The sequence below is a fragment of the Pituophis catenifer genome, unplaced genomic scaffold (assembly GCF_029215685.1).
Source record: "Pituophis catenifer annectens isolate HBS135680 unplaced genomic scaffold, rPitCat1.0.hap2 SCAF_2, whole genome shotgun sequence".
Classification (NCBI taxonomy): Eukaryota; Metazoa; Chordata; class Lepidosauria; order Squamata; family Colubridae; genus Pituophis; species Pituophis catenifer.
In genome coordinates this window covers 219630950-219658618 of record NW_027256882.1, presented here as the reverse complement: position 1 = coordinate 219658618, position 27669 = coordinate 219630950, and the positions used below count along the sequence as shown (strand labels likewise).

At 38.8% G+C, this 27669-nt stretch overlaps 1 protein-coding gene across 1 annotated transcript in view; it reads left to right on the top strand.

Moving 5' to 3' along the window:
• CCDC171 (coiled-coil domain containing 171) overlaps window positions 1-27669 on the top strand; it is a 186868-nt gene that overhangs the window by 54297 nt on the left and 104902 nt on the right. The window contains exons 10-15 of the mRNA XM_070935543.1: window positions 10311-10413; window positions 16285-16391; window positions 18850-18939; window positions 19367-19567; window positions 21897-22064; window positions 24295-24483. Of these exons, the coding sequence (XP_070791644.1) occupies window positions 10311-10413; window positions 16285-16391; window positions 18850-18939; window positions 19367-19567; window positions 21897-22064; window positions 24295-24483 (858 nt within the window). The remainder of the gene's footprint in view (window positions 1-10310; window positions 10414-16284; window positions 16392-18849; window positions 18940-19366; window positions 19568-21896; window positions 22065-24294; window positions 24484-27669) is intronic.

The following is a 27669-nucleotide window of genomic DNA, read 5'->3' as shown; positions in this document are numbered from 1 at the left end:
GATGGTGGAACCTGCTGAAATGGCCAAATTGACTTTTTTTGATCAGAGAAAAGCAACACCTGTATTTATTACAGAGAGAGAAAGCCCTTTTCGACTTTGTGTGTAATACACACAAAAAAACACAAAGTTACAATTTTGATTAGACAGGATAGATAATAGAAAGAAGGGAGTCATGATATAATTTTAAAGGTAAACATATAATTGTATTTTACAACTGTTGTAAAAAACGATTGGAAGCCATTTCTTGTATCTTTTTTCCTTTCTTTTCTATTTTCTTTTACTTTTTCTTTCTTTGTTGCACCTTTAGCTTTTTCTTTGATTTCTTTTCTTTCTTTTCTTCCCCTTGTTTTATATTAGTTTGAATTTGTTTTTATTTTCATTTTAAAATCTATCGATCTATCGATCTATCGATCTATAGATCTATATTAGATTGGATTAGACTAGACTAGATTCAGACTACACTAGACTAGATTATAATATATAAATACCAAGGTGGCAGCTGTGACTGCATGATGAGAGTCCCAGCTTTGATGCCACATAATAGAGGGGCAGATTTGGCTGTATAGTTAAAGCCACCATCTTGATTGATTTGATCCCCTTTCCACACAGACAGCCATGTCTTGCCTCTCTACCTACCGGTATGTATCTTCCATCTCTTATTGCATTATCACAGTTATTTTTGTGGGGAGTGTAGTCAGCTCAGAGTTGGGCAAATTCTAAGCTCCAGGGGGGAACTTTCTTTCCAAGCTTCTTCGGCCAATTTTCTTCCTCTTCCTAGCCATCTGCCCTCTTTGCATACTTTAGCTACTTTTTTCTATTCCACTGTCCTTCAGAATAATCTTTCATGAAATCAGAGTCATTTCATAGGAGTGACATCTATCTGAACATCAAAATGCGACTTTCTAGTTGTTAAAAATTCCAGCCATACTTTTGCTGATGATTATCTTGGGTTATTCAGAGGTCACTCATTGAAATATTTGCTCATTCATCCAACAAAGATCACACGCTTGCTATATTGTAGTTTAGATGACTTGTTAGTTTTCCAGATGTCGCTCAAGGAGGTTCTGTCTGTTTCAGCTACAGCTTAATTTGAACATGCAATAAATCATAGGTTGAAATGAGTTCACATCTGAACTCATTGGAAGAAAGACTGAAAAGAATTTTCTAAACATATAATTTATCCTCATAACCAACCAGTGATATAATTTAGGCCCTAAGTGAATGGTTTGCTTAAATGTGCAAAGTTAGCTTTTGACTCTTGATAACAAATATAGTTGTCATATTTATAAACACAATTGTGTAGCTTTTCTCAATCTACATTCCTCGAAGTATGACAAAACTCAAAATTTCCAAAAAATAAATAAAAAATAAAAAGGACAAAAACCATAAAAGCAAGTAAAAGAAGAAACAGCATACCGATATATGAAATCATTCTGGCCAATCTTTAAATGCATCTGTAAACCTTGGCACATGGAATAATATTGATTAGCCTTTTTATTGCTTTGGTAAAGAGACAAATTGTTAAACAAAGAGAGAACACCTCAGTTTTCCAAAATGGTAAATGTAAAATTCCACTGTCTTTGAACTTTGAAAAGAAATATTTAAGGTTCCTTTTCCCATTCTTGATAAATATAGAATATTTGATATAGTGAACAATTCCAATTTGTAATATATAATTCACAAGTAGATCCACAAGTTTAAATTATATTCATCTTTGTAAGATCATGCAAAACAAATTTATTGTTATTATTGTTCCAAAATGGAACAATAGTGGTTAACCCTTGAGTTAGGTTAATGGCATTCTATGATTCTATGGAATGTCCAGTAAATATGATCTTTGTTATTGTTGTTCAGTTAACTGCAACAGGATAATAAGAATACCTAATATTCTTTAAAGCCACTGATTTTTTATTTTTTTAAATAGGAGATATTTGACTTCTTTATTCCAGTCTCCTGGCAAATAATGCTTGCATTAGCAAAAATGTTTTATTGTTTATTAAATTAAATTAAAGTTAACAATTTAAATTAAATTAATAAATCATTGTTTCTTGTTTATTAAAATGTACTAATAGAATGCTCCAAAACAAGTGTCCAATACTGATAATAATTTAAGGGCTTTACACTGTAATGTTTTTGCATCAGGACCAAATTGTGACCAAATATTTTAATTACATGTAATTTATTGATTGAATGCATCTATATCCCACTTTGACTCTTTCAGTTCTTGTTGGTCATTTTGCAGTTTTGGGCATTTCAAATTCACTTTTAAAACTTGATTTTAATAAGATGATTCAAAGTACTAATCTTTTATCTAAGATTACCTGTATTAAAGTATCTAAGTACTTTAATACAGGTAATCCTCAAATTACAACAGTTCATTTAGTGACTGTTTGAAGTTACAACAGCACTGAAAAAAATTGACTTATGGCCGTTTTTCACACTTACAACCATTGCAGCCTCTCCATGGTCATGTGATCAAAATTCAGATGCTTGGCAACTGGCTCATATTTATGACGGTTGCAGTATCTTGGGATTGTATGATCCCCTTTTGCGACCTTCTGGCAACCAAAGTCAATGGAGAAGCCAGATTCATTCTACAGCTGAGTTACTAACTTAACAACTGTAGTGATTCACTTAACAACTGTGGCAAGAAAGGTTGAAAAATGGGGCAAAACTCGCTTAACAAATGTCTCACTTAGCAACACAAATTTTGGGCTCAACTGAGGACTTCCTGTAGTTTTGTGTTTTGATTGTAGGGCTACTGTAGCTGGGCTGCAAAGTCTAGATGACCATGAGATAACCACAAAGGAATCAGAAAATATCTAACATACTGTCATCTTAGGTCATTAAGATTTTTGCAGTGGTAAAGCCAATTATTATTTCTATTCTACCTTTCCTCCATGAGCTAAAAGTGGGATAGATGGCCCTTATTCCTCCAACCCTTCAAAATAGGCTAGGCTAGGAAAGACTGGCTCAAAGTCACACAGCAAGTTTCCATTAATAAGGCTGGACTCGAACCAGGTTTCCTTATTGTAGTTTAGCACCTTAACCACCAGACGCCTGTCAATAGTGATTCTGTTACATGATGGCATCATTTTGGGCATGCAATCATTTTGAGTACAAAGGGAATGATTTGAATATGGAATGGCATGGTAGGCAAGTTGAAAATCAATCTAATGTTTTGTCATGTAACTAAACATAGTGAATACCTCCAAGGCTTCGAGGAACTGATGGTTCTGCAGCTGCGTTTAGCTGTATTTGGCCCATTTCAAGGTATACTGTTTGGTTGGGTGGCCTCTTGGTAGTTGGAGAGGCATTTACATATAAATTGAGTTCCCAAGCTTGACAGGCTGCAACAGAGCAGCTCTTTGATTAAGTAACAGTAGAGAAACAGAAAGCTCAATTAGCTGCAAATTACACCAAACTCAGGCGCTAGCATCTGTGTGTTCCTCTTGCACCTTGCTGTCAGGAATCTCTTGCTTATATACCTTTTCCCAGAGGATCAATATATGTTGGACAAGTGGCAGAACGCTGCCTGGGAAATCCAAGCGTAAGCAGCTCATTCTGAGTTTCTCATTCACATTGTCAGGAAGCTCAGATATGAAGAACAACTTTTCTTAGTCTGCTTCTATGCATATGTTATTTTAAGGTGCTTTTGAATGGAAAGGAGATTTGGGGAGCCTTGTGGAACTAGAGGGGGCTTGAGAGAGAAAATAATGTAAGTGGTTGGCTGGATAAAGGTAAAGGTTTCCCATATCCAGTAGTATCTGACTCTAGGGGGGCGGTACTCATCTCAGTTTCTTAGCCGAGACAGTGTTGTCTGAAGACATGTCCATGGTCATGTGGCCAGCATGATATCACACCACAGCGCAGAGCATGTGGTGAAACATGGAGTGCTCTTATCTTCCCACTGAAGTGGTACCTATTTATCTACTCGCATTTGCATGCTTTTGAACTGCTAGGTGGCCAGGAGCTGGGGCAAGGACGGGAGCTTGCCCCATCGTGTGGTGTTCGGATCTCGAACTCAGCCTTCCAGCTGACAAGCTCAGCTTCTTAATTGCTAAAGTGATTGCATCCCCAATTGTCTGGAACTAGATTGTGACAGGATTGCTGGGAAATCTGAATGTATACATATATTCTGGACGGGGGGCGGGGGAGAGAGAATTTGGCAAAATCAAGTGGCCAAACGTGACTTACAGAGGGCAAACATGAATGCAACATGTCAATTCAGAAAAGTTGCACCAACCTAAATACACTAATATATGGTAGATTAAAAATAAAACATCTGTATCAGATGTATCAAAGGCACAGATAAACTGCTCTGTGCCTTTGAACAGCTTGCCTAAATCTTTTGTGCTGGAAGAGATTCTGCTGGAGCACAGTTTGAGTATCTTCTGCTTCAAATGCATATACATGCATGAAAGTATTTACTTTATTGGTGTGATATTGCTTTTTATGCTGTTCTATGGGCAATATGCTTTTTCTGTGGGGACAGCAAAGGAGGGTTGACAGAATTTTGTGTAGCTCAGCATTCTAGTCTATTTAGACCCTGTAAAAATTGCATGCATCTTTATATTTCTTTTTGGAATACTGATGTTTTAAGAAAGAAAAAAAATCTCAGCATGAGAATTCCATTGGCGCTGGAAATTCTTTGTGATGTATAGTACTAACCATCACACAGGGAAGACCATGTAAATGCTACTGGGGATCAAACGCTGAAATGTATATGAATAATATATTAGTAGATATACAGAACATATAATTAAAATTGAAATGGTAGAGCAAATTTATAAAATATTTAAGCAGAATGGTGGAGAACACAGAAGAGATCCGCATACATTCCAGTCAGTCATGATCCACTGTTGGCTCATAACAGAGCTCAGTTAACAGGAAAAAGATGTTTCTCACCATAAAAATCCTGAATCCTTAAATCTTCAGGCTGACTTTTTGTTGTGGGAAGTGCTGATAACTCAAAAGCTAAGATGGCTGTTACCCAAAGTTGGATTATGGGTCACTAGAGTAGAGAGAAAAAAAGAGGGGGAGTTCACCTGTATAGAGGTTTTAGAAAGTTGACACAAATTAAAATTACATATTTTTTCTGTTCAGTTTAGGAGAAAAGTTGATAAGGGATCTACTTTATTTCCTTTCCCCCCCCCCCACTGGAAACAAACTGCCTGTTAATATTTTTATTTATTATTATTTTTAATTATTCCCAGTCAAAGAATAAAAATATTTAAAATGCAATCTAGGGAAAGGAAAGCACATGACAAAAAGGGGAGGTCTAACAAGAAATAAGGGATGTGGTGGCTCAGTGGCTAAGACACTGAGCTTGTCGATCGAAAGGTTGGCAGTTGAGTGGTTTGAATCCCTAATGCCGTGTAATGGGGTGAGCTCCCATTACTTGTCCCAGCTTCTGCCAACCTAGCAATTCAAAAGCATGTAAAAAATGGCAAGTAGAAAAACAGGGACCACCTTTGGTGGGAAGGTAACAGCGTTCTGTGCACCTTTATCGTTTAGTCATGCTGGCCACATGACCACGGAGACGTCTTCGGACAGTGCTGGCTCTTCGGCTTTGAAATGGAGATGAGCACCACCCCTTAGAGTCGGGAACGACTAGCACATATGTGCGAGGGGAACCTTTACCTTTATCTAACAAGAAATATGAAATGCTATCAGATTTTTTAATAATTAACCAGGATTTTCTATCATAAACCAAACTCAGACCCAGTATCTACTAATACCAGTGACAAATGACCCATTTTGGCAAATTTCTGTAAGACTAACCTGCAAATAAAATATGCCCTTCTTTACAGATCATCCTGCATGGTTAATTAAATGAAGTTATTAAACTGTAACACTAGGTATAATAGAATTGTACTATAATAAAATGTGGAAGACCATCTTAATGGTATTGTTCAAGTTTTATCTCATAAGTAGAAAAGTGGTGACTTGAGTGGTTGGGATGCTGGGCAGGAAGTTAGCAAGCCTGTGTTTGAGACCCAAAAGCTGCTGTGGGATGGGGTTGAGCTCTTGTCCTTCACTCCAACTCTGCAGGGGACATGAAAGGAGCCCCTAACTGGGCGTCCCCAGGGCAATGATGACGTCACTGGCTAATCCTTTCAACCCAGAAACGCCTCAGGTCTTCTGAAATGAGTGCAAAAAACCAAAAGTTTTGAGAAACAGTCACATGTGGCACTGTCTGGCCAACCTTGATTGAATTAAAAAACCTAGGTTTCAGGTCTAGGTACCTTGTTTCCCCCAAAATAAGACATTCCCTGATAATAAGCCCAAACGGGCTTTTGAGTGCATGGCAATAAGGCCAAGCACTTATTTCAGGGTTCAAAAAAAATATAAGACAGGGTCTTATTTTCGGGGAAACACGTAGTACTAAGAGGAAACCACCAGGAATCAACATTGCTGTAGTCTCTAGGTATTAAGCTGCACCAGAGTGGTGACAGGAAAGCTAAGACTAGTTTTATTGAGAATTATCTTGCAAATCTGATTGTTTTGAATCTCTTTCTCCTTATGCCCATGTGAATTAGAAAGGTGTCTCTCTGAGCTCCTTAACACATTTTCTGTTTGCTCTGGCTGTAAGATATTTAAAACTTAAGAGAAAATGGACCGTGTTCTTCTCATGACTATGAGCTCAGCCATCTGCTTTTGAGATCCATGCTACGCTTGGCTAACTAATGCTGCCAGGGGTGGGTGGGAAATGTGTGGTTGGGTTTTAGCAGTGGTTAATTCATCCTTGAGAGAGGGAATTCTTCCTCTGCCTCTTAAGGAGGGTTTACTGTCTCCATAAGAAGCCATTAATATATCCCACCATATTGGACAATTTTGTTCGAGTGCCCAACCTCCCTTTTTAAGGGAAGGTTATCGAGTAGGTGATCACGCAGCAGGTTCCGTAGATCCTGAATAAAACATGACTAAAATATTTTCAATCAGGATTTAGGCTGGACACAGGACAAAAATGGCATTGGTTGCACTTTTTGATGGTCTCTGGAGGGAGGGGTAGTGTGCCCATCCTGACTCTACATGATCTTTTGGTGGCTTTCAGTACCATTGACAATGATCAGCTCTGAGGATTGGGAACAGGCAGCATAGTTTTATGCTGCTTCTCTTCCTTCCTAAGGGACTGATACTAGCTGGTATTGATCTTGGATGGGAGATCCCACCATCAGCCCTACTGTGTGGGATGCTCCTGGGTTCAATGTCTCTCCACTTCTGTTTAATGTCTACATGAAGCCACTGGGGAAGATCATCCATTGTCAGGAGATGAGGTATCATCAGTAACTGGTAATACTCAGTTAGATGCCTCCGCCTCTGGCGAACTAAGCAAAGCTGGTTGGCTCTTTTCTCAGCCCTTTTCTAAGAAAATAAAGGAAAATACTTTGGATATTCCTACCCAAAGCCCTAGATTATGGAACTTAAGTAACCATGTGCTGCTCATGTAACTATACAACTGCATATTGTATGGTAAATATAAAGAAAAAAATAAGGAATTTCATGGTAAAAGTAATGAAGCTCAATCTTTAGATATGAAAAGGGGAAATAAGAGAAAACAAGGGAAAGAAATGGTCACAAACAAATAATTAGGAATAAAATCAATATAATCAATTCACTTGCTATATCCTTGAAGAAGATCTTGGATTCCACACATCTTCATTGCAGAGATGCTGGCTGAAGAAAAATCTTCTGACTGTTTTGATATATGGAAGATCTTTTGGTTCCTCTGACTTCTTTCTTGTTTGCTCTTTTTTTGAATACTTATCCCTAATCTCACAGAATGTGAATGAAAGCCAACTGCCTCTTTAGAGAGACTTTGCCTGGTCAAGGATGAAACTTCATCTTTGCTGTCTGTCATCTAGAGGGTCTAAGAACAAATCGCCCTGGCCAACTTGCCACAGCCATCTCCCTGTGGCCAACTTACCACTGCCAACTTGCTGTGGCCATTTCCATGTGGCCATCTCGCTGCGGCCAGCTCACCATATGACAACTCGTTGTGGTTAACTCACCATGGGATAGTTCCATGTAGGATAACTCAATGCAATGTTATCCGCCACTGTTTCTTCTACATTATTTCCATTTTTGTCAATAGAAATAATGTTGAAGGAACAATGGCAGATAACATTTATTGCATTGAGTTATCCCACATGGGATTGTCCTGCAGAAAGTTGTCCCACAGCGAGTTGGCCGTGGCAGAATGGCTATGGCGAGATGGCCACTATGACTTGGCTGTGGTGAGTTGTCCTATTCCACATCTAGAGTAGTTCTTCTCAATCTTAAGAACCTTAAGATGTGTGGACTGCAGCTCCCAGAATTCTCCAGCCAGCCATGCTGGGAGTTGAAGTGCATGCATCTTAAAAGTTCCCAAGGTTAAGATATACTGATTTAGACACTACATCTCTGGAGGGCTCGGGACAGAGGTTATTCCTCTGTTCTGGTCCTATTAGATCTTTCGGCGGCTTTTGATACCATTGACCATGGTATCTTGCTGCGGCGCCTCGGGTTGGGAGTGGGAGGCACCGTTTTACAGTGGTTCTCCTCTTACCTCTCAGGTAGGATGCAAGCGGTGTTGGCAGGAGGGCAAAGATCGACCATGAGGCCCCTCACTTGTACGGTGCCTCAGGGGTCGGTTCTCTCGCCCCTCCTGTTCAACATTTATATGAAACCGCTGGGGGAGATCATCCATGGCTTCAGGGTGAGGTATCCAGGCTGATGATACCCAGCTTTTTATATCCACCCCGAACCAGCCCAGTGATGCCCTCAATGTGATGTCCCGGTGCCTGGAAGCGGTACGGGTCTGGATGGGGAGGAACAGGCTTCGGCTCAACCCTGCCAAGACTGAGTGGCTGTGGGTACCGGCATCTCGATCCGATGGAGAGGTTCCATCGCTGGCTATAGGGGGCGAAGTTTTACTCCCCATAGACAGAGCACACAACTTGGGTGTCTTCCTGGATCCACGGTTGAGTTTAGATGATCACATAACAGCCGTGACCAAGGGGGGGCGTATACCCAGATTCGTCTGGTGCGTCAGTTGCGTCCCTACTTGGACTGAGATGCTCTACGCACAGTTACTCATGCGCTAGTCACCTCCTGTCTTGACTATTGTAATGCTCTCTACCTGGGGTTGCCCTTGACCATTCGGAGGCTTCAGCTGGTGCAGAATGTGGCCGCGCGGGTTGTGATGGAAGGGTCCCGATACTCCCATGTTACACCTCTCCTGCGTGACTTGCATTGGTTACTGGTTGCCCTCCGGGTGAGATTCAAGGTGCTGGTGATGACCTATAAAGCCTTATGTGGCTTAGGCCCAGGATATTTGTCGGACCATCTGCAGCCAGCAACAGCTTCCCATCGCCCGGTGCGTTCTCACAGGGAGGGCCTTCTCCGGGTGCCGTCGGCTAGACAATGCCGGCTGGCGACCCTCAGAGGCAGAGCTTTCTCTGTGGGTGCGCCCACTCTTTGGAATCAACTCCCCCTAGGGCTTCGGTTAGCTCCTGACCTTCGCACCTTCCGCCGCGAATTAAAAACATGGCTGTTTACATCGCCCAACCTGGACTGAGGGGGTTATTTTAATGGGTTTTAATATATGTTTTAAATTTATATTTATACATTTATGTATTTTGTATGTATTTTATGTTTCATTGGGTTTGTTTTTATTGTTGTGAGCCACCCTGAGTCTACGGAGATAGGACGGCATACAAATCACATAAAATAAAAAAATAAAAATAAATAAACATCAGGAAGGTACTTTCCTAGTTATAAATGCAGAGTGTAGTTTTCACCAGTTGTAGCTTCCTATAGATGAGATTACACAAAAGAAGCTACTTTGGAAGACCAAAACTAAATACATCAACCAGACATCTCAGCAGAGAACCCATTTATCGGACTTCTTCACGGGCATCTTGGTGCCATGCCAGATTTTGGGATTGCCATATTTCCCAGCCAGGATGTATTTTGCAATAGAGAAAAATATGAATGGTTCCTGGGTAACGTTTTAATTAGTTCCTGATGGTTTAATTGGGCTTTGCTCAACAGCAGAACATTAAAATTATGCAAAATCCACCATTTGCCTGGAAATTAACCTGGAAAAGCAATCATCATGGCACTACTTCCTTGAAATATTTTCCACTTTTTTCTTTAATTTTGTTACTTTGGTAACGGGAAATTCCTCCAATTTGTTTTTGTTTCACTTAAATATTAGTCCATGGTGTATCCTGCAACAGTTTTGGTGGTTATGAATGACTCTTCTATGCCTTTAATATCTTTTTTTTTTTTTTTTGCTTTCTTCTCACTCATGCCAAATGAAGACCAGGAAACGCCAGGCCTTCCTAGCAGAGACATGTGAAAACAATGTGAGAGAGCTGGAGTCACTTCTGGACAGCTTTACTATGTCAAGCCAGTGGACAGCAGGTTAGTTGAAGCTTTGAAATGACAGATGCATTTGTCAATGTTCCAACATCACTAAATAGGGGAATTCTGCAGATGCCGCTTACATTCCCCTCTTCTCAACATGCTTTGATTTGATGACATGCTAAGAGCAGCTCTCACAGCAGTTGAGTGGCCTCACTGGCTGAGATGGGGTGACTGAATGCAGACCTGCTGTTGTCAGCCCAAACTTGATTTACAAGTGTTGGATTGTTTGCGATTGGCTGGGAAAGGTTGCGGCGAAAGCCAGATGTGAAAAAAGTCCTGACAGCAGACTTACCAGGGGAACAGATGTTTTTGATTGAACTGAGCCAAATTCACAGGCAACCTTCAGCTACTTAAAGGTTGTGTGTTCAGAAAAAGTCGTGTAGGACACAGTTTATCACATGACTCCTAACAGAGTTGTGATGCCAAGGCAAATTCCACCCCAACCCAAGTGCAGAAGTGGCTCCCCCCCACCCCCATTGTCTGCCCCGCATCATCAAATGGAGGAAAGTGCTGAAAGAAATTTCAGAGATGAAAGGTCTTTTTCCCTCATTCTTTTGAGATTTGTTGTTTAGCCACTGTAATTCCATCTTTACACACATTTGCCTTCCTTTTCAGTTGGTCTGCTTCTGGTAGCCAGAAGGGTAACCAAACTCACAAAGGAGAGTATAACTCTAGTCTACTTTGGGCAAACACTTGCATTTTGCGGAAGCAGACGATATGCATTAAAGTGATCTCCTAAAATGGTATCAAATAGTCTTAAACAAGCTCAACCCTTTCTCTTTTCTCCAAAAAAGTGAAAAAACAACCATACTTTACCGAATTCTTCCACTCTTTCTGCATAAATCTGTCCTATCACTTGTATTATTTTTCAAGACTAGGCTGCCAGTGGGCCACCCACATTAAGTCAGAGGGGAAGTAATTCTAGACAGAAAGGATCCTGATAATACATCTTTTTACAATGACAGAAGTGGCACTGGAAGACTTCTGGCCTTCAATTCCACGGTGATACAGCCCCAGTTCGTATTAATCACCATTTGGAAGCAGGGACTTTCCCACTACATATTTGAGATTTGTTTTCTTCTTTCACACAGCGGGGATTTACTCGCCGTTCCCTCTTGCATTTCAGCTTTCACTGCAAATGAGTATTGATGTAATTACCATGAATTTTTCATGGCCCTCATCCAACCCAGCCAAAGGTTTGGAACCAAAATCCGTTCTGCATCTGGGGAGATAGGGAGACACACAGGACAAAGCTTAGAGAAACCAGGGAACTGAGACTGTTGAAATTGGCTAGGAGCGCACTTCCTCCTTTTCAGAAGCATTGAATAAGTTTCTGAACGGAGCATTTTGGAACAACTTGGTTAGTGCAGAGGTTTTGGCAAAGGAGATTGAGCTGCCTAGAAAGAAAGAGCCAAAGTAAAGCAAGTTGAAAAGAATCATTCTCATATAACATATGCTTTTGTATATAGGTATTATTTTTAGTTTTAATGTTAGAATTGTCTTTGTTGTCTTGGGGAGAAAAGGTGGTGGTGGGAAATATGCTATTATCTTATTTTTTGGGATGACTGCTTTCTTGTCTCCTTTCTATAGACTTAACATTTTGTAATGTGCCACTACATTAAACAGACTCATAGGTAGGTCATGTCTTGAGGCTGAACAAAAGAATAGGCTGACATTTGGTTGTTTCCTTAAGCTTTTGACCAGGGTCATGTCTTTTTTTTCAGCACATTGAAAAAAGAGAGATCAAATGAATGGTTATGGCCAATATAATAAAGAACGGTGATCCAGTTTTTGTGTAAAGCAGGGGTGGGGAACGACAGCCCCTTTAGGACTTGTGGACTTCAACTCCCAGAATTCCTGTGCCAGAGTTGAAGTTCACAAGTCATAAAGTGGCCATTTTCCCCCACCTCTGGTGTAAAGTAAACCATACATTACAGTTTGTGGGGCTGAGCATTTGGACACACAGTTTTCTAAGGGTAATATCAAACACAGCTAATATGGCAACTATTGTGGTTTGCTTTAGTTTTGCTTTAGGACAGGAGTGAGCAACTATGGTCAACTGTATGACCTGTGCACTTCAATTCGCAGAATTCCTGAGCCAGCCATGAAGTCCACAGGTCATAAAGAGGCCATAGTTGCACACCCCTGCTTTAGGCGTGTAAACCATTAGTAGCATAGCACTGGGAAGAGGCGGAAACGCAAGGCTGTGCCCATAGACAGATCTGTGGATTTGTTTTCTAAGGAGACCCTAGAATACAGAGTAAAGGAAAACTGCCTTACCAGAACATAGGAATCACAGGACTGGAGTAGAATTCATACTTAAGCTGCCTTTGCTTATGAGTTGAGAATTTTAAAATATTTAAACAAATAGAAAGAAACATGCAGTGTGAGAAATGAGCTGATAGCCATCAGTTTTACCTGCTCTGTGCTTCTGATGAAGTGAGCTGCAGCTCATGAAAGCTTATGCCTTTTAATAAAATTGGTTAGCTGGATAAGGTGCTACCAGACTGCTTCTTAACAGATATATAGGACATCCTTTTTAACATCCAGTATATTTTTTCTTTTAACATTTTACCTATTAAGTTTATTATTCCCTCTGAGGAGTCCAGGAAGCCTCTCATCCCAGATAAAATATTATTACATTTTAATATCAAGTGACTTACTTCAGGTTATTCCCTCTATCCAATATCTTTCTTGTAAAATACTTCTGCTTGATATATTTATTTAACATTTCTAAGAACATTACTTTTTCTTGAGGCAGAGGTTAATCAAAAGACCAATTGTTGCTCTGCTACTGATTTGCTGGCAATGTGTACAGAAGGCTTTCCCACACCAACTCAGATCCAAATTATAATCCATGCACAAACTCACACTCTACACCCCTGCTTATAAATTTTTGGAAAGTATATATGTTACTAATGGGCATGAGAGACTGCAGCCCAGAAATTTGTTTGAAAGTATTCGTGTAGAAGAATTCTGTATTGCTCTATTGTCATTGACAGATCATCATTCCATGGTTTGTTTTAGACTGATCCTGCTCTTGGAAGCACAGTTTTATCCTGATTCTGTTGCTTTCATTGGGCTGTGTTGAGAAACTGGCATTGGGGGACGATCGTTCTGCATCAAGGCCTATAGCTAATGGCCTCCTTCAGGGTTCTACCTTATTGCCCAGTGTTGCTCAACACCTTCATAAAGCCACTCTCGAAAAGTATCTGGAATTTTGGAGAACTATTGAAAATTGCTTAAGTTTCATAATGGGTTAGATAAAAGATAATAAGCTGAAATTACATCTAATCAGTCTAATGATGAGTATGAAACTGAAATTTATCTGGTTTTGAGTTGTTTTGGACTTTCTTAAAAGTGCAGATTTGCGGTGCTTCTTGATCCTTAACTACAATGATGACTGTAATGAAGAATAGTGCCGGCTCTTTTTCTTCATGATCTGGTCAGGTTCAGTAATGGCCATGTTTAATACAGGATAGAAATCAAATAAATAATATCAAAACATTCTTGAGTTAAACACTTTCATGATTCTCTCATTTCAGTAGCTTTATTTCACTTTACTTTTTTTTGTATTTCAACTTTCACGGCAAAGAGACAGGAGACATCCGGGGAAAAATGCATTAGAATATTCTTTGCCACAAGTTGTGAAAGCATCTGACTTTCATGGTTTTTATCAAAAATAATTGTGGCTATGGCAAGCAGAAATTTTGGTTGCAATAACAACAATGAATGGATGAGAAACAGGAGAGGTTCAGTGTAGAAACAGAGCACATTTTGGATTGAAGCTCCTTGGAGTTGCTTTTTCTTCAAAATAAAATTAGCCAATTTAAAGAGTTTTATTTTTAAAGAAAAGAAATGTGAATAAAGTGATATATCCTTGGCTTGAAGAGTCTTTAGTCTTTAGAATAAAGAATTGTGTTGGCTTCATATTTATTTATTTATTTATTTCTCAATATTTTTTTTAGATTGCTTTTTTTAGATGACAATGATTTTGAAATGTGAGATGCAGAACTAATGGCCTCCAAAACCAATATGTATGGAACAACTCTCTTAATAAAAGCTATATCTTTAATATATCAAGAAATCACAGTGATCTCCAATCATCTTCAGAAAGTTATTTGCATATTCTTTTAGATACGTTTCATATATACACATCTTTATAGAAACTAACAGTGCTCAGTTTGGGAATATTGTTATAGAATTGAAGATTTTGGAAATAACTGTTTAGCCATCATGTAGCATAAGACCTTGTTGTATTTAACAATCATTTGCACTTATGCATTTTGAAAACTGTATTTAAAGCACAGTGGCTAAAAGTATATGCAGATCATGCTGTACATCCAGATCATGCTGCTTCCAGTAACTTTAGAAAATTATTTTTAAAAAGAATAGCATCCATTCATCCTATACCTGTGTGTGCTATGTATAAGTTCATTTTGAGTGCCAGCTCTCAGGAAGAGTAGAGTAGAGTAAAACAGAACAGAACAGAACAGAACAGAACAGAACAGAACAGAACAGAACAGAACAGAATAGCTGTCAGGGTTCCAAGTAATACACTCATAGCAAACAAAACTCTGAGGCAGGTAGATTCCTCAAAGAATAATTTTATTGGATGTATTATATTGGCACTGTTCCGGTGAAAACAGACTCTGAAGGTTTCCCATGGTTTTCACCTAATTAAAAGTAAAAGTTTTTCCCCTTCCCCAACAGTCACATGGTCCAATCAAAGTGGCGTTCGGTCGCCTAGTAATGTCGCTCCTCCTCTCTCTGGCCAGGTGTTAGAATGTCCTTGGTTCCCAGGGGAAAGTATTTTATTTTGGCTACAAAACCCCAGCTATCTCTATTCCCCCTTCCCCAGCTCCATTGTGGCAACACTGAAGACTTAAAATGGCTTCTGTCAGGTAAGCTTCAGGGTTGACAATAGCTTTATTTGGCCAAGTGTGATTAGACACATAAGGAATTTGTCTCCGGTTCAGAAGCTCTTGTATACATGCAAAACACAGAATAATAATAATAATAATAATAATAATAATAATAATAATAATAATAATAATGATGATGATACTAATAAGAAGTCAGTTATGGTAGTCTGAACTCTCAGACATTGTGTTCTAATGAAGTGGCCACTGTTTAAACTATTAATTTTACATTTGGTTACAGATGACATCCTGGCTGATGAACCATGATTTAAACTCTTGATTAAGGTCTGCCATGACTACTTAATTAATGAACAGTGAAAAGACTATTTTTGAGAAAAAGAGGAATTAGGAGATGTCACTATTGACAAATGTGGCCATCAGCTAAATTAGGTTAGATAATCATTTGGGTTTTATTTTTCATTTTTTTTTTCCTGTGCAGGGTATGAGAAGAAATAATATTTTGAGGTTTCAAATGCTTTAACTTGCACCCAGGCAAAATAGGAAGCCTGCGGTCCTTTGGCATAGAAAGAAAGTTTCTTTCCAAAATGCATGGCAGAACATGAATCATTGAAGGCATGAATGCTCTGTGCTTGAAAGCAAATGTTTGTTTCGTTTGGAGGATGATCTTTTTTGAACGACACGCAGACTTGCAATCATTAGATACCTTTAAATAAGATTGGAGGTAGGCCTGAAGATGTGTAGGAAAACAAGCCAGAGTTCATATTTTTTCATGTGGTGAACTGTAACCATAACGCAAAAATTCTTCTTCAGCTTTATTTGATATTAAAGAACAGATCCACCAGTGTGCCTTGGAGAAAACACAGGGGTTGTTCAACATTCTGTATTGTCACTGGAGCCCAACTGATTTAAATATCTCTGTTGCTCTTGGAGAAGTTTTCACTGTTCAGCTCTAAGGGCTTCGTTTTGATTCTGTATTTTTCTTCAGGCATTCACAAGGACAAAGATAAACCTCCGAGCTTCACTCTTGTCCTTGAGACTTTGAGGTGTACCTTGACAGATTACCAGAACAAGCAGGAAGAGGCATCTAATGAGGTAACAGTTGCACTGCTCAGCTCCACGTATATAGCCTTCAGCCCACAATGCTAGCGATTCCTTGCTTGTTACAGAGGTCAAAACACTGGGAATGTTGAATTGACAGCTTTGCAGAGAAGAAGAAATATTTTTTTTTGTCACAGCTCTTCCTTTAAGCTTGCCCCGTGGTCATGATTCACTTTAACTTAAGAACGTGTTTAGCTCTGTGTATGTATTTATGTGATTAATTTTTTTTTTGCGTTGAAATGTTGTAATGTCCAATTATTTTAAGTTAAGCTCTGTGCGTGACTGATTTTTATTACCCATTTAAGATTTCACATACAGTGCAATATATAAAACTATGTTCACATAGTTTACTAAAAGTGTTTACATCCAGTACAAATTGATAGCAGGTGGAAATAAATGTAGAGACTTTAGCATTGGAGGGGTAAGTGTTAGAATTTGATTTCTTGCTGTCTTAATGTAAAATGTATGCATTTTAAGAAAGATGTTTCTGAAGCATTTTTTGTTAACATCCTCAAAGGAGAAATAGTTAAACCTGGTTTTAGCTTTGTTTTTAATGTTTAAAATTAATAAAATAGATCCTTGTGCTCCCACAGTGTACATAAGCAGGTATTTTTGAATTATTTCAGTTTGGATTGTAATGTTGTATTCACTACTCCAGAGTAAACCTAACTGAACTTTATAAGACTACCTATAGCACCATATCTCTCAGAGTGTTCAGTTCACTTTAATGAGGTTATTGATAGAGCTATAAAACATACCAGTTTTATGCCACTTAAGTACATGAAAAAGGTTAGATTTTTAGCGAACTGTTACAATTTTGACTTAAATATACAAAAATACAAAATTCTTACTTTAGAGTGTGTTTAATGCACTACAACATTGAAAAAAAGAGCTAAGTTTTAAATTTTTTGCAGTCAAATCTTTCCTGCTATCTGAGAGCCACCAAATGAGTCCCAAGGGAATTAGTTACATGTCTTGGTATACTACCACCCTTACTTTGTTTCTTTTGTTAACAACCCACATGCTTAGTGGCCTTTGGAGGCAAGAGGCCCTTAATATCAGCTGTGAATTGTTATTTGGGAGGATGAACATCACCTGATCTTCAACACAACTGAAAAGCCAACTCAGCAGGCTTTGGCTGAGGAACATGTTTTGTTGTGAATTGATGCCAGAGACAGCAGTGGGAAGAGACCAAAGGGGTGACTGATAAAAAAAAAAAAGCAGAAAGACAATTCTGTCAGCAAGAAGAATGAACTGTCAGGAAAATAAATTGCAAGCAGCCCAGGACCAACAGATGACCTGCCACAAGACTTCCCAGTAGGACTCAATGGGCCTGACCCTGAAGTTGTCATATGGAGCCAGAGACCACAGCATACCCTCCTGATAGGCAGATGGGGTAGCTCTGTGCCCTTTCTCTGCCTTCTTGGTAGCAGTCCTGTCTTCTGGTGTTCTGTTTTCTTTGCACTGTAATTAATAGCTAAACTTTTTTTTGAGCAATTAAGCAATGAGATAACCAGAGCCATATTCAGGGGGGGAAAAAGTCTACTTTTATTGTGCTTGTACGTTTCCACAGCCATTTTAAAAACACTTATCATGATAACCTTTTTCTACTAATTTGTTCAGTCAGAGCAATTTAGCAGTTTTACAAGCCAAGTCAGGCTGAGACTATGAGGCTAAATGCATTTATCTATAGCAGTGATGGCGAACCTTTTCGGCACCGAGTGCTGAAAAGGTTGCACGGAAATGCCGCGTGTGCGCGCTCATCAGGGTTGCACTCCGGAAAACTTCCGGGTTCTAGCGCACATGCGTGCCTGACAGTCAGCTGGCTGGTGCGCATGTGGGTTTTCAGCACTGTCGTGCATGTAAAGGGATCACGCTCCAGAAAAGCCAAACTTCCGGGTTCTGGCGTGCATGCGCACCCAACAATCAGCTGGCCGGCATGCATGCGCTCGCTGGTTTTCGGCACTGCCACGTGCATGAAGGACAGATGATCGTCATGTACGCATGCGCACAGAAACCCGGAAGACAAACAGGCAAAGCCACACGTGCCAGGCGACATGGCTTTGCATGCCACTTTGAGCACGCATGCCATAGGTTCGTCATCACGGATCTATAGGCTCCTATTGAACTTAATGACTTGCAAGTAAATGTGTGTGCAACTGCTACATTAAATTAATAAATTATTTGGGAGAATCCAATCCGTGCAGATTGGAAAATATATCTAAAGCAGCTATAGATACTAATATACAGCAGACAGAGCTACTAATATACAACAGAAAAGCAACAACATCTTTAATTTAGTGTCAAGCTGCCTGTTGCTGTGATATCGGCCATTTTACTCCCAGAAAAATCAGTCGGCATGAAATTTCAGCTTTAGTCTGTAGGCAATTAAGCTGAAATTTCATTTCTCTTGAATCTAATGAATTGTTGGCTACATTTTTTTTTTTGCTAGCTAGAGAAACTGACAGTTCTTTCTGAGAAGATGGCAAAAGAACTTGAGGCTACCCAACACCAGCTAAGATCTCAAACTCAAGAACTTCAGGTATTTGTGTCTTTAACATATCTGTTAATTTAAAGCTAAGTAAATGGTATATTCTTCTAATAAGTTTTGTCTGTTATAACGATTGTAGTTATAACCTTGAAAAATTCTAATCAAAGGGATTTTGTTGGTGCAGCAGGACACCTTCAGCATAAATGGTTTAAGACTATTAATGTGTGATGATGGTTTTGAAAAATGCCAGTGCAACAAGCCTAAAAGTAAAATAACAGTTCCACTGGAGTCCCACTAGTGGCTTTGTTTAATTTAAATTTAAATTCCGTGGTTTGCTTATTGTAGTTAACCATTGGACTAAAACTGTCTTGTTTGTGGGACATTTAGACATGTATATCCGAAAAGAGTTATCAGATAAAGAAGGTTGTGCTTTATTGCATGAAGCCTTTATCTTTCCTTTTTTATATACTATTTTTAGGTAAAACATGACAGTCTCACTGATACCAAGAAGGAGTTAAATAATCTGCAAACTAAGTGTGCAGACAGAGAATCCTTAATAGCTACATTAAAAATGGAACTACAAAACGTATTGCATTGCTTGGAGAAAGAGAAAGCGTGTTGTACAGAATATAAAAATGAAATTCAGAATCTCACACAGGCTTATGAGAAGGATACAGAGGTATTACCAGAAACAAGATTTCTGTGAGAAAAATTATTTAAACCTTACCTTTCATATTTCTATGTATCAGATCATTTGTTTTGTAGATACATATTTATGCCACTTCAATAAGAAAGCTAAATGATTGCTTTCCAATGTTTTCGTGAACTTTTAATTCTGGCATTATGTTTTTATTTTATTTTTCCACTTAAGATTAACCTGGCTTGTTTTTCTGTTTTCCCGCCATTTTTAGCCTTTTGTTTCTTATTTCTTCTCATTATTGCTTTTAATGTTTTAATCAATGTCCAAACTACCCAAAGTTGCTGGGAATCGGGTGGCATATAAATGTAATCAATTGTTATTGTTACTAGGATTTAAAAATAATAACTGCTCAACTTATCTGATTCTTTACATTTAAAGAATATTGCTGTTCTCTTGAGATGAGAAATGTAAATATATGCCTAAGGAATTTTTGAAAGTTAATGTTTAGCTGAATGAAAATACATACATTTGAAATATGTCTGCATTTGGAATAGATTAGCTGTTTAATCCCTTGGCACCAATCCCTATTAACTGTTTCAAATGGCAGGTCCAAGAGATGAGAAGGACCTATATCATTTTACTCACCCATCAACAAAGTCAACTTAGCTTGCCTATTCTTGGGATAGCAACTGATTGTAGTATTGTGTACAGTAATTGTTTCATGAAGTGTTATTTTGAAACATGCTTTCCACCCTGATGTTTATCCTATTTTAAAAATACATCGTTTGCTTGTGTTTAGAGTTTCATTTTCTTTTACGCTCACAGCTTTTCTGCGCTAGGTATATTAAATGTATTCTTTCTCTTTTTTAAAAATTTCGATTGTGCTGCATATTGAGCTCATTATTCTAACGAATCTGAGAATGAATGCCAAGCGACTAAAAGGAAACATTATTTCCACCCTTCTTCCAGTCTGGGATTTAAATTGTGTCCATATGAATCAACTGGAATTGTTCTGCTCATCAGATAGTGATTAAAGTAGAGGAAACTAGAAGCCTGACAATATTGTAAAGTCAGCATGTCTACAGTATTGTGGTTGGGTTCAACATGTGTGAATTGATTCTAGGCCTTTGGATTCCTTTTCCAGGCCAAATGGATGATTACTATGCTTGGTTTATCACAGCCCAAGCAAAAAGGACAGAATGGCGACAGATTAAATTAACAAGGAGAAGTGAAAGACTGCATGGAAATGCTTTTGTTGCTATTTTCGCCATGTGTTGTTGGTGTTTTCTTCTGAGCGATTTAAACACCGAACTAGGGTTGGAAGAATCACAACTGTAATTCTGCTTTTAATGCTTTCGTAAAGTTTGTTTGGAAATAGCTTGGGTTGGACTACGTCTAAAGCACACTAAAAGCAGTGGAAGTCTTTTCATTGAAGATAGTGGGGTTTGGATCACAGGCTCAAGTTTTGGTTGGGGATTCGCAGAAAAGTTTCAAAGCCCTTTGCGTTGAGCAAAACGATGCACAATGGGAGCCTTTTCCCATTTACATTAATGAAAAAAATGTTTCAGTGTCCAAAGTCAGCAGTATAGATATTAAAAGAACTATTTTAGTCTGCAGATTTGTACTTTATTTAAAGAGTTGGATGCATGCAGTTTTTAAAAAGATGCAACAATATACTATAATTTTGCTGCATAATTACATAAATTATCCCTGGCTCAAAGTATTTAATAAAGTTATCAATAAGAATAAATTAAATACTGCAGTAAACATGAAACTAGCAATCTATTTTGTGTCATGAAGTCAAAGTATTTTACATAGTATTTTACATAGTCCTGTTTATATTCCAAATTATTTTGTGTATGTGTGTGTGTGTGTGTGTAGCAGAAAAACCCTGGGTGTGAAACGAGAGAAGTAGAGCTGAACAAGCAGTTGTTTTTTCAAGAGCTGCTCTGTGTTTAACACTTAGTTTACTCCCTGTGTAAGCTGTTAGTATGATCTTTTTTATTCATTAAAAAATTGCCACCAGCATTTTATTAATAGATACAATAATAAAAGTACTACAAGGTCTGATTCTCTGTAATCTTTAGTAGGCTATACATTTTAAACTTTACTAAACAAGGGGAAACCCCTCCCTGCTTAAATAAAAGGTCTGCAGGTTCAGCCCTAGTGTAAATATAATAGGCAATTATTTATTTTGTGATTTCGATTAATTTCTTGAGCATAGATCATCACTTTGGAACACTCATTTATTTTTATTTATGTTAACATTTTGATGTAGAAATATTTGCCATTAACTCTTTCTTCCTCTCCACTTCTTTTCCTTTTCCTTTTCCTTTTTTTCTTCCAAAAATTGAATTGCATTTTGCAGGAGAAGCTAACTTTCCTCCATACTTTGTACCAGCACTTAGTAGCAGGCTGCGTTCTTATAAAGAAATCAGAAGGCATCCTGGATAAATTCTCTTGGTCGGAGCTTTGCACAGTCTTGCAAGAAAATGTTGATACGCTGATCTTAGACCTCAACAAGGCTAATGAGAAGGTACTGTCCTCAGGCACCAGACACCTCTATTAAATTCAGTGACATTTGTCCACATCACAATATCGTTAAAAAGGACTGACATTCATCTTATTTCAAAAAGAATTTGGGTGTTAATAATTCAGTACCGTTAATTATGGCTTGTCTACAGCTCGGTTTGATGCCATTGCTGTGGGCATGTAAATGTGACTGAAGTCTGTATGAAATCTCTAAGCTCCAGCTTCTGTTCAGGACTTGCTAATACTATTAGCCAGTGTTAGCCACAGGGACCTAATTAAAAGAAAATAAATTAATCTTACTGATGAAGCTATTCAAAGGACCGAGTCATTTACACTAATAAACCAACTCTTTATCTCAGCATAAAACAGAAACAAAACGCACTTGTTTGAGGAACATCCTCTTTAAAATATTTGCTGTTGGGTTGGAGGAATTATTTGAGGAAGGGAAAAAAAATGTTTCCATGAAATGCCAGATGCTCTTTGATCCTTTTGGATTTGTAAACATATATAGAAATTGCAAATCTATACATCATAAGTTTAAAGAACATAATGTTTAAGAAAGCTTAACAATGAAGTTCATGCATATGTTGACATGAGTTGACTTGTTAGCTGAAGATAAGATTAGTAAAATAAGGTCAGATTTTTTTTTTTAAAAAAGAAACATTTTGTTATGTTATCTGTACCATCTATCTTTTAACACTTCCATCCATCTGCATTCCTGACTTGTTCACTATTACCATAGTTTTCTGTGATCTAGGAGAAGAATTCCAGAGTTTGGTCATCACTTAGATTAGGCTCCCCAAGGGTAGGAAGAAAAGCATTTCATATGAGCTGAGCTATTCATCTCACATTCAGGTTTAAGGCAAGCCATAGGAAATAAAGTATAACTCTAAGGAACTTTATTTTTAAAGTTTAAGAACCAGTTGATGCAAAATGATAACAGAGAGTGCAATCAGAAATTCAACCAATGCCTTAACCTAGAAGAAACCTGCTGACATAAGCTTCTGGGCAAATGTCCCAATGGGGTAGAACGTGCTTCTAGGAGTTGACAGGAGGGCTTAACTAGATTTGTATTATTGGCTAACTGAGCAAGTATAGTTTTAAGTCCGCTTTTTAGTCTTGTTAGATGAATAAAATTCAATTCAGTTTTGAACAATGGAAGAAATAAAATAGGCACAAAGGCAAAATGAAATCAAGGGTTTATAATAAACCAACAAACCTTTATTGCAAGTTCGAATCTCCCCAGGCTCAAGGTTGACTCAGCCTTCCATCCTTTCTAAGGTAGGTAAATTGAGGACCCAGTTTGTGGGGGCAATAAGCTGACTTTGTATAAAATATACAAAAGTATGAAGGCTATTGCTTAACGCATTGTAAGCCGCCCTGAGTCTCCGGAGAAGGGCGGCATATAAATCTAATTTAAAAAAAAAAAAAGGATGGCAAAATAATATGCTATTGGCTGCTTGCTTAAAAGGTCTAGGCCTTTGTTTTAAAGGCCTCTGAATTATCCAATATGAAAATTATTTTTGATACCCTTTAAAAATCATTAGCACCGTTTTGTATGAAAAGTTTCTTCTGTTCCCAGTACTAACTATTTGTATGGTTTAGCTGACCGCCAGTCCTTTTTCCGTGAAAACTCTTTGTGGTTGCTGCAGCTACAGCATTTAATGTTATTATCTATTAAAAATGTGATATTTAAGATAAACAACAACCTAGCCACAACTCTTCATCAACTGGGCTGCTTTCCTGTATAAATGTATTACTAATGGGGTAACATTATATCCTTCGTCTAATTTCTGTTGTAAAAGACTTACATATTATTAATTGGGTTTTTTTTTTTCAGCATGAGGCACAACTCTTTTAAAACTTCAGCAGCAGCTACCAACAACAAAACCAACAACTCACCCAGAAATAGGTCAAGAATTGCATTCTGTATTGAGAAAATCCAATCACCGTGCTCACTTTCAGATTCACCTTGCATTAAAAATTGGTGGGCTGGTACAGAAACCTGATCCTAAAACTTTCAGTGTTAGAAAGGGTAGTCAAGTATAGATAGTAAAAGATCCAGGTCACAGGTCACAGGCTGAGGAAATTTGACTGGTAGGTTTCCATTGCTGAGAATTCCTTGTGAGTTATGGGATTAGTTATAGCACCCTGAATGTATTATTAACGTCTATTTTAAAATAGAATTGTGTTTGAGAAGATTGAAGGATTTTTTTTTAATGCCAATCACGCAGGTATCACACCTTGAATATGTTTGTAAAAATAAGTCAGATACAATGAAGGAGATTCAACAGACCCAAGAAGAGACTTTGAAGAAATTTGCAGAACAGATGAAAGCTCAAGAAAGCTGTTGGTTAAAGCAGAAAAAAGACTTGGAACAGCAATATTCTGGACTCCTTGGGGAAGTTCACACCAGGGCCCAGGTACAATATTTCTGTCAGGAAACTATTAACTTTTAAATTTATTCTTTAAATATTTAGGATATTATTTCAGCAGTTTTGTTCCAATGCATTTTAAAACTGCTTGGGAATTTTACTACGCTTTGAGAGGTGTTTTTTCCCCCCTTTAAACCTATTAACTTCCTCTTTTTTAGGATGCGCATGGATTTATGGGAAGGCACTCCAGAACTTACACAATCTTGGAATCCTGCAGTTGTATTTCCCATTTAGTTACCATGCAAAAGTAACCTACAGAGTAAAAGCATTGCTTCTTTGTGTTATTGCGCTGAGTACCAGATGCTTGCCCCCCATGATAACTATTTTTTTCTATGGCTTCTAGCAGTAGTTTCTGAAATTCACTTTAAGGTGAACTGTGTCTCAGGCATAAGCTTGTAGGCAAGTTGCTAACAATAATAAAAAAGATATTGAAAGGCAAATCTTCCAGATTAGACAGGAAAATAAATTAAACTGGTATATCTCAGGGAAATGGATGGTGTCCCAGATAATTTCTACTTCACTTATTTTTCTGAACTTCACAAATGCTAAAGACTATTACCTTTTTTGTGTAAAGAAAAGTCTTCTACTTGGATATTGTAGAGGTCTACAGCAAGTGGTCCTTTAGAAAGCCTCGTTATTGTTTCATTTAGTTGAAGACTGAATAAAATGGATTACTAAACCAGTTCATTATGTAAGACAACAACACACCATGGATCAAAAAGAACAGATGTGTCTTTTTCTCTCTTAATATCTCCATGGGCAAGTGCCCCCTTCCAACAGACTCCCACATGTCCTTTAAAAAAAACAACAGTTCAAAGATATTTTTTGGTCAGTGGTTTGCAGCCTTGGACAAGTAATCTTAGTGTCATTCCTGTCCCAACTTGGACACTTAGAAAAGAAGTGTCTGTTTTTGAGAAAACGTATGCTTTTACTAAGGTTAAGTAGTTATAGTTTAAGCGAAGACAGATCTGAATATTCCCATGTAAATATGGTACATTTTCCTTCTCCCCAGGTCCTCCCAGGTCCTCCTCCCCTTGGCCATCTGGTCAGTGTCCAATAGTATTCAAATACATCATTTTGGTAACAGTTCTGGATTTGGCACCTCTTTCATGGATGTTTGCATTCCGTTTTCACGGTTGTGTCCTTGGATCTCTCAACCATTGTGTCCGATTGGCACCTCTGTTTCCTGTCATTACCTCTCCCTGTGTTCTCTTGCCTTGCTCCCCCCTCCCCCCTTTTATGTCAGGATCCCATTAATGTGAAGCGAACCTGAAGCAGTGTGAGGGCAGATATGACACTTAGGCACAGAGCTACTTGGGGTGGCAAGTGGATGGACTAAATTACGGTTTGGATGCATGATTGGAAGTCCTGAAAGATCAGGTTGGGGATAGATTGTAACAGAGAAAATCTATTTGGTTGCTAAGAGTTGACACCCACTTGCTGGCATATAATCAATAAATCAATAGTTGGGCGTAGAAGAGGGAATGAAAATGATAAAGATGAGTATTAAGAGAAGAACATTCCCATCTCTCATTTTTCCTTTCACCATTCTTCTCTCTATTCTCTCTCCAAATAATGGTTACCTGTATGAGAACAGATGAACTGTGTTTTCAAGGGTCACAAGCCTCTTCATTGTTGCAACTGCAAACCGCCCCCCCCCAAATCCTTCTAGGAACAAAAGAACCCATGTTATTATTGACATTATATTTATGATCTAAGTCAATTCTACCTTTCCCCTCTTACCAGTCTTTTCTTTTTAAAATATAATTTTTATTGAACATTTTAATTACAGTATTAAAAGCAAATGCAAACTAAATATATAGTTTTATTTGTTGTATAGTACTATGTACTATATAGTACATAGTATATTTATTTATTTGAATTTATTTATTTATTTATTTGAATTTATTTATTTGAATTTATATACCGCCCTTCTCCCGAAGGACTCAGGGCAGTGTACAGCCAGAATAAGAACACACAAATAGAAAAATTAATAACAATTTAAAATCTATATTAAAGAATATGGCCCGTAACTAATTAAAAACCCATTTTTAAACCTCAAGAGTTAAAAATTAAAATTAAAGATTAAAGGTTGAAAAGAATTGGAATTAGGCCAGCCCGGCTTGTTGGAACAGCAGAGTCTTGAGGGCACGGCGGAAGGTCCTCCGGATCTCCGGGGGCAATTCGTTCCAGAGGGCAGGTACCCCCACAGAGAAGGCTCTCCCCCGGGGGTCGCCAGTCGACACTGCCTGACCGACCGCACCCAGAGGAGACCCTCTCAATGGGAGCGTACTGGCCGATGGGAGGTTATTGGTAGCAGAAGGCGGTCTCGTAGGTATCCAGGTCCTAAGCCATGGAGCACTCTAAAGATGTTAACCAACACCTTGAATCGCATCCGGAAGACCACCGGAAGCCAGTGCAGCTCACGCAGGATAGGTGTTACATGGGAGCGCCACGTTGCGCCCACAATCACCCGCGCAGCTGCATTCTGGACCAGTTGGAGCCTCTGGGTGCTCTTCAAGGGGAGCCCCATGTAGAGAGCATTACAGTAGTCCAGGCGGGAAGTGATGAGGGCATGAGTGACTGTGCGCAAGGAGTCCAGATCCAGAAAGGGGCGCAACTGGCGAATCAGGCGAACCTGATAAAAGGCCCCTCTGGCCACAGCCGTCAGATGTTCATCCAAGGACAGCATCCAGGAGGACACCCAAGTTGCAGACCCTCTCCGTGGGGGCCAAAGACTCATCCCCAATAGTCAGCAATGGCGTCAGCTGGCCATATCGGGATGCCGGAAGCCACAGCCACTCGGTCTTGGAGGGGTTGAGTCTGAGCCTGTTCCTCTCCAACCAGATCCGCACGGCCTCCAGGCACCGGGACATCACATCAAGGGCATCATTAGGGTGGTCCAGGGTGGAGATGTACAGCTGAGTGTCATCAGCGTACATCTGATGATGGAACCTCACCCCACTATAGTACATAGTATAGTATATAGCAGTGATGGCTAACCTTTTCTGGACCGAGTGCCCAAAGCGCGCACATGTGCATGTGTGAACGCACGTACGTGTCCCGGAATCCCCAAAATCTGATGCGCGTGCAGCCCCTGCACATGTGTCCCCATGTATGCGCACACACACCCTGCATGCGTCCCACTCCCCGCACATGCACGGCAGAGCCCCG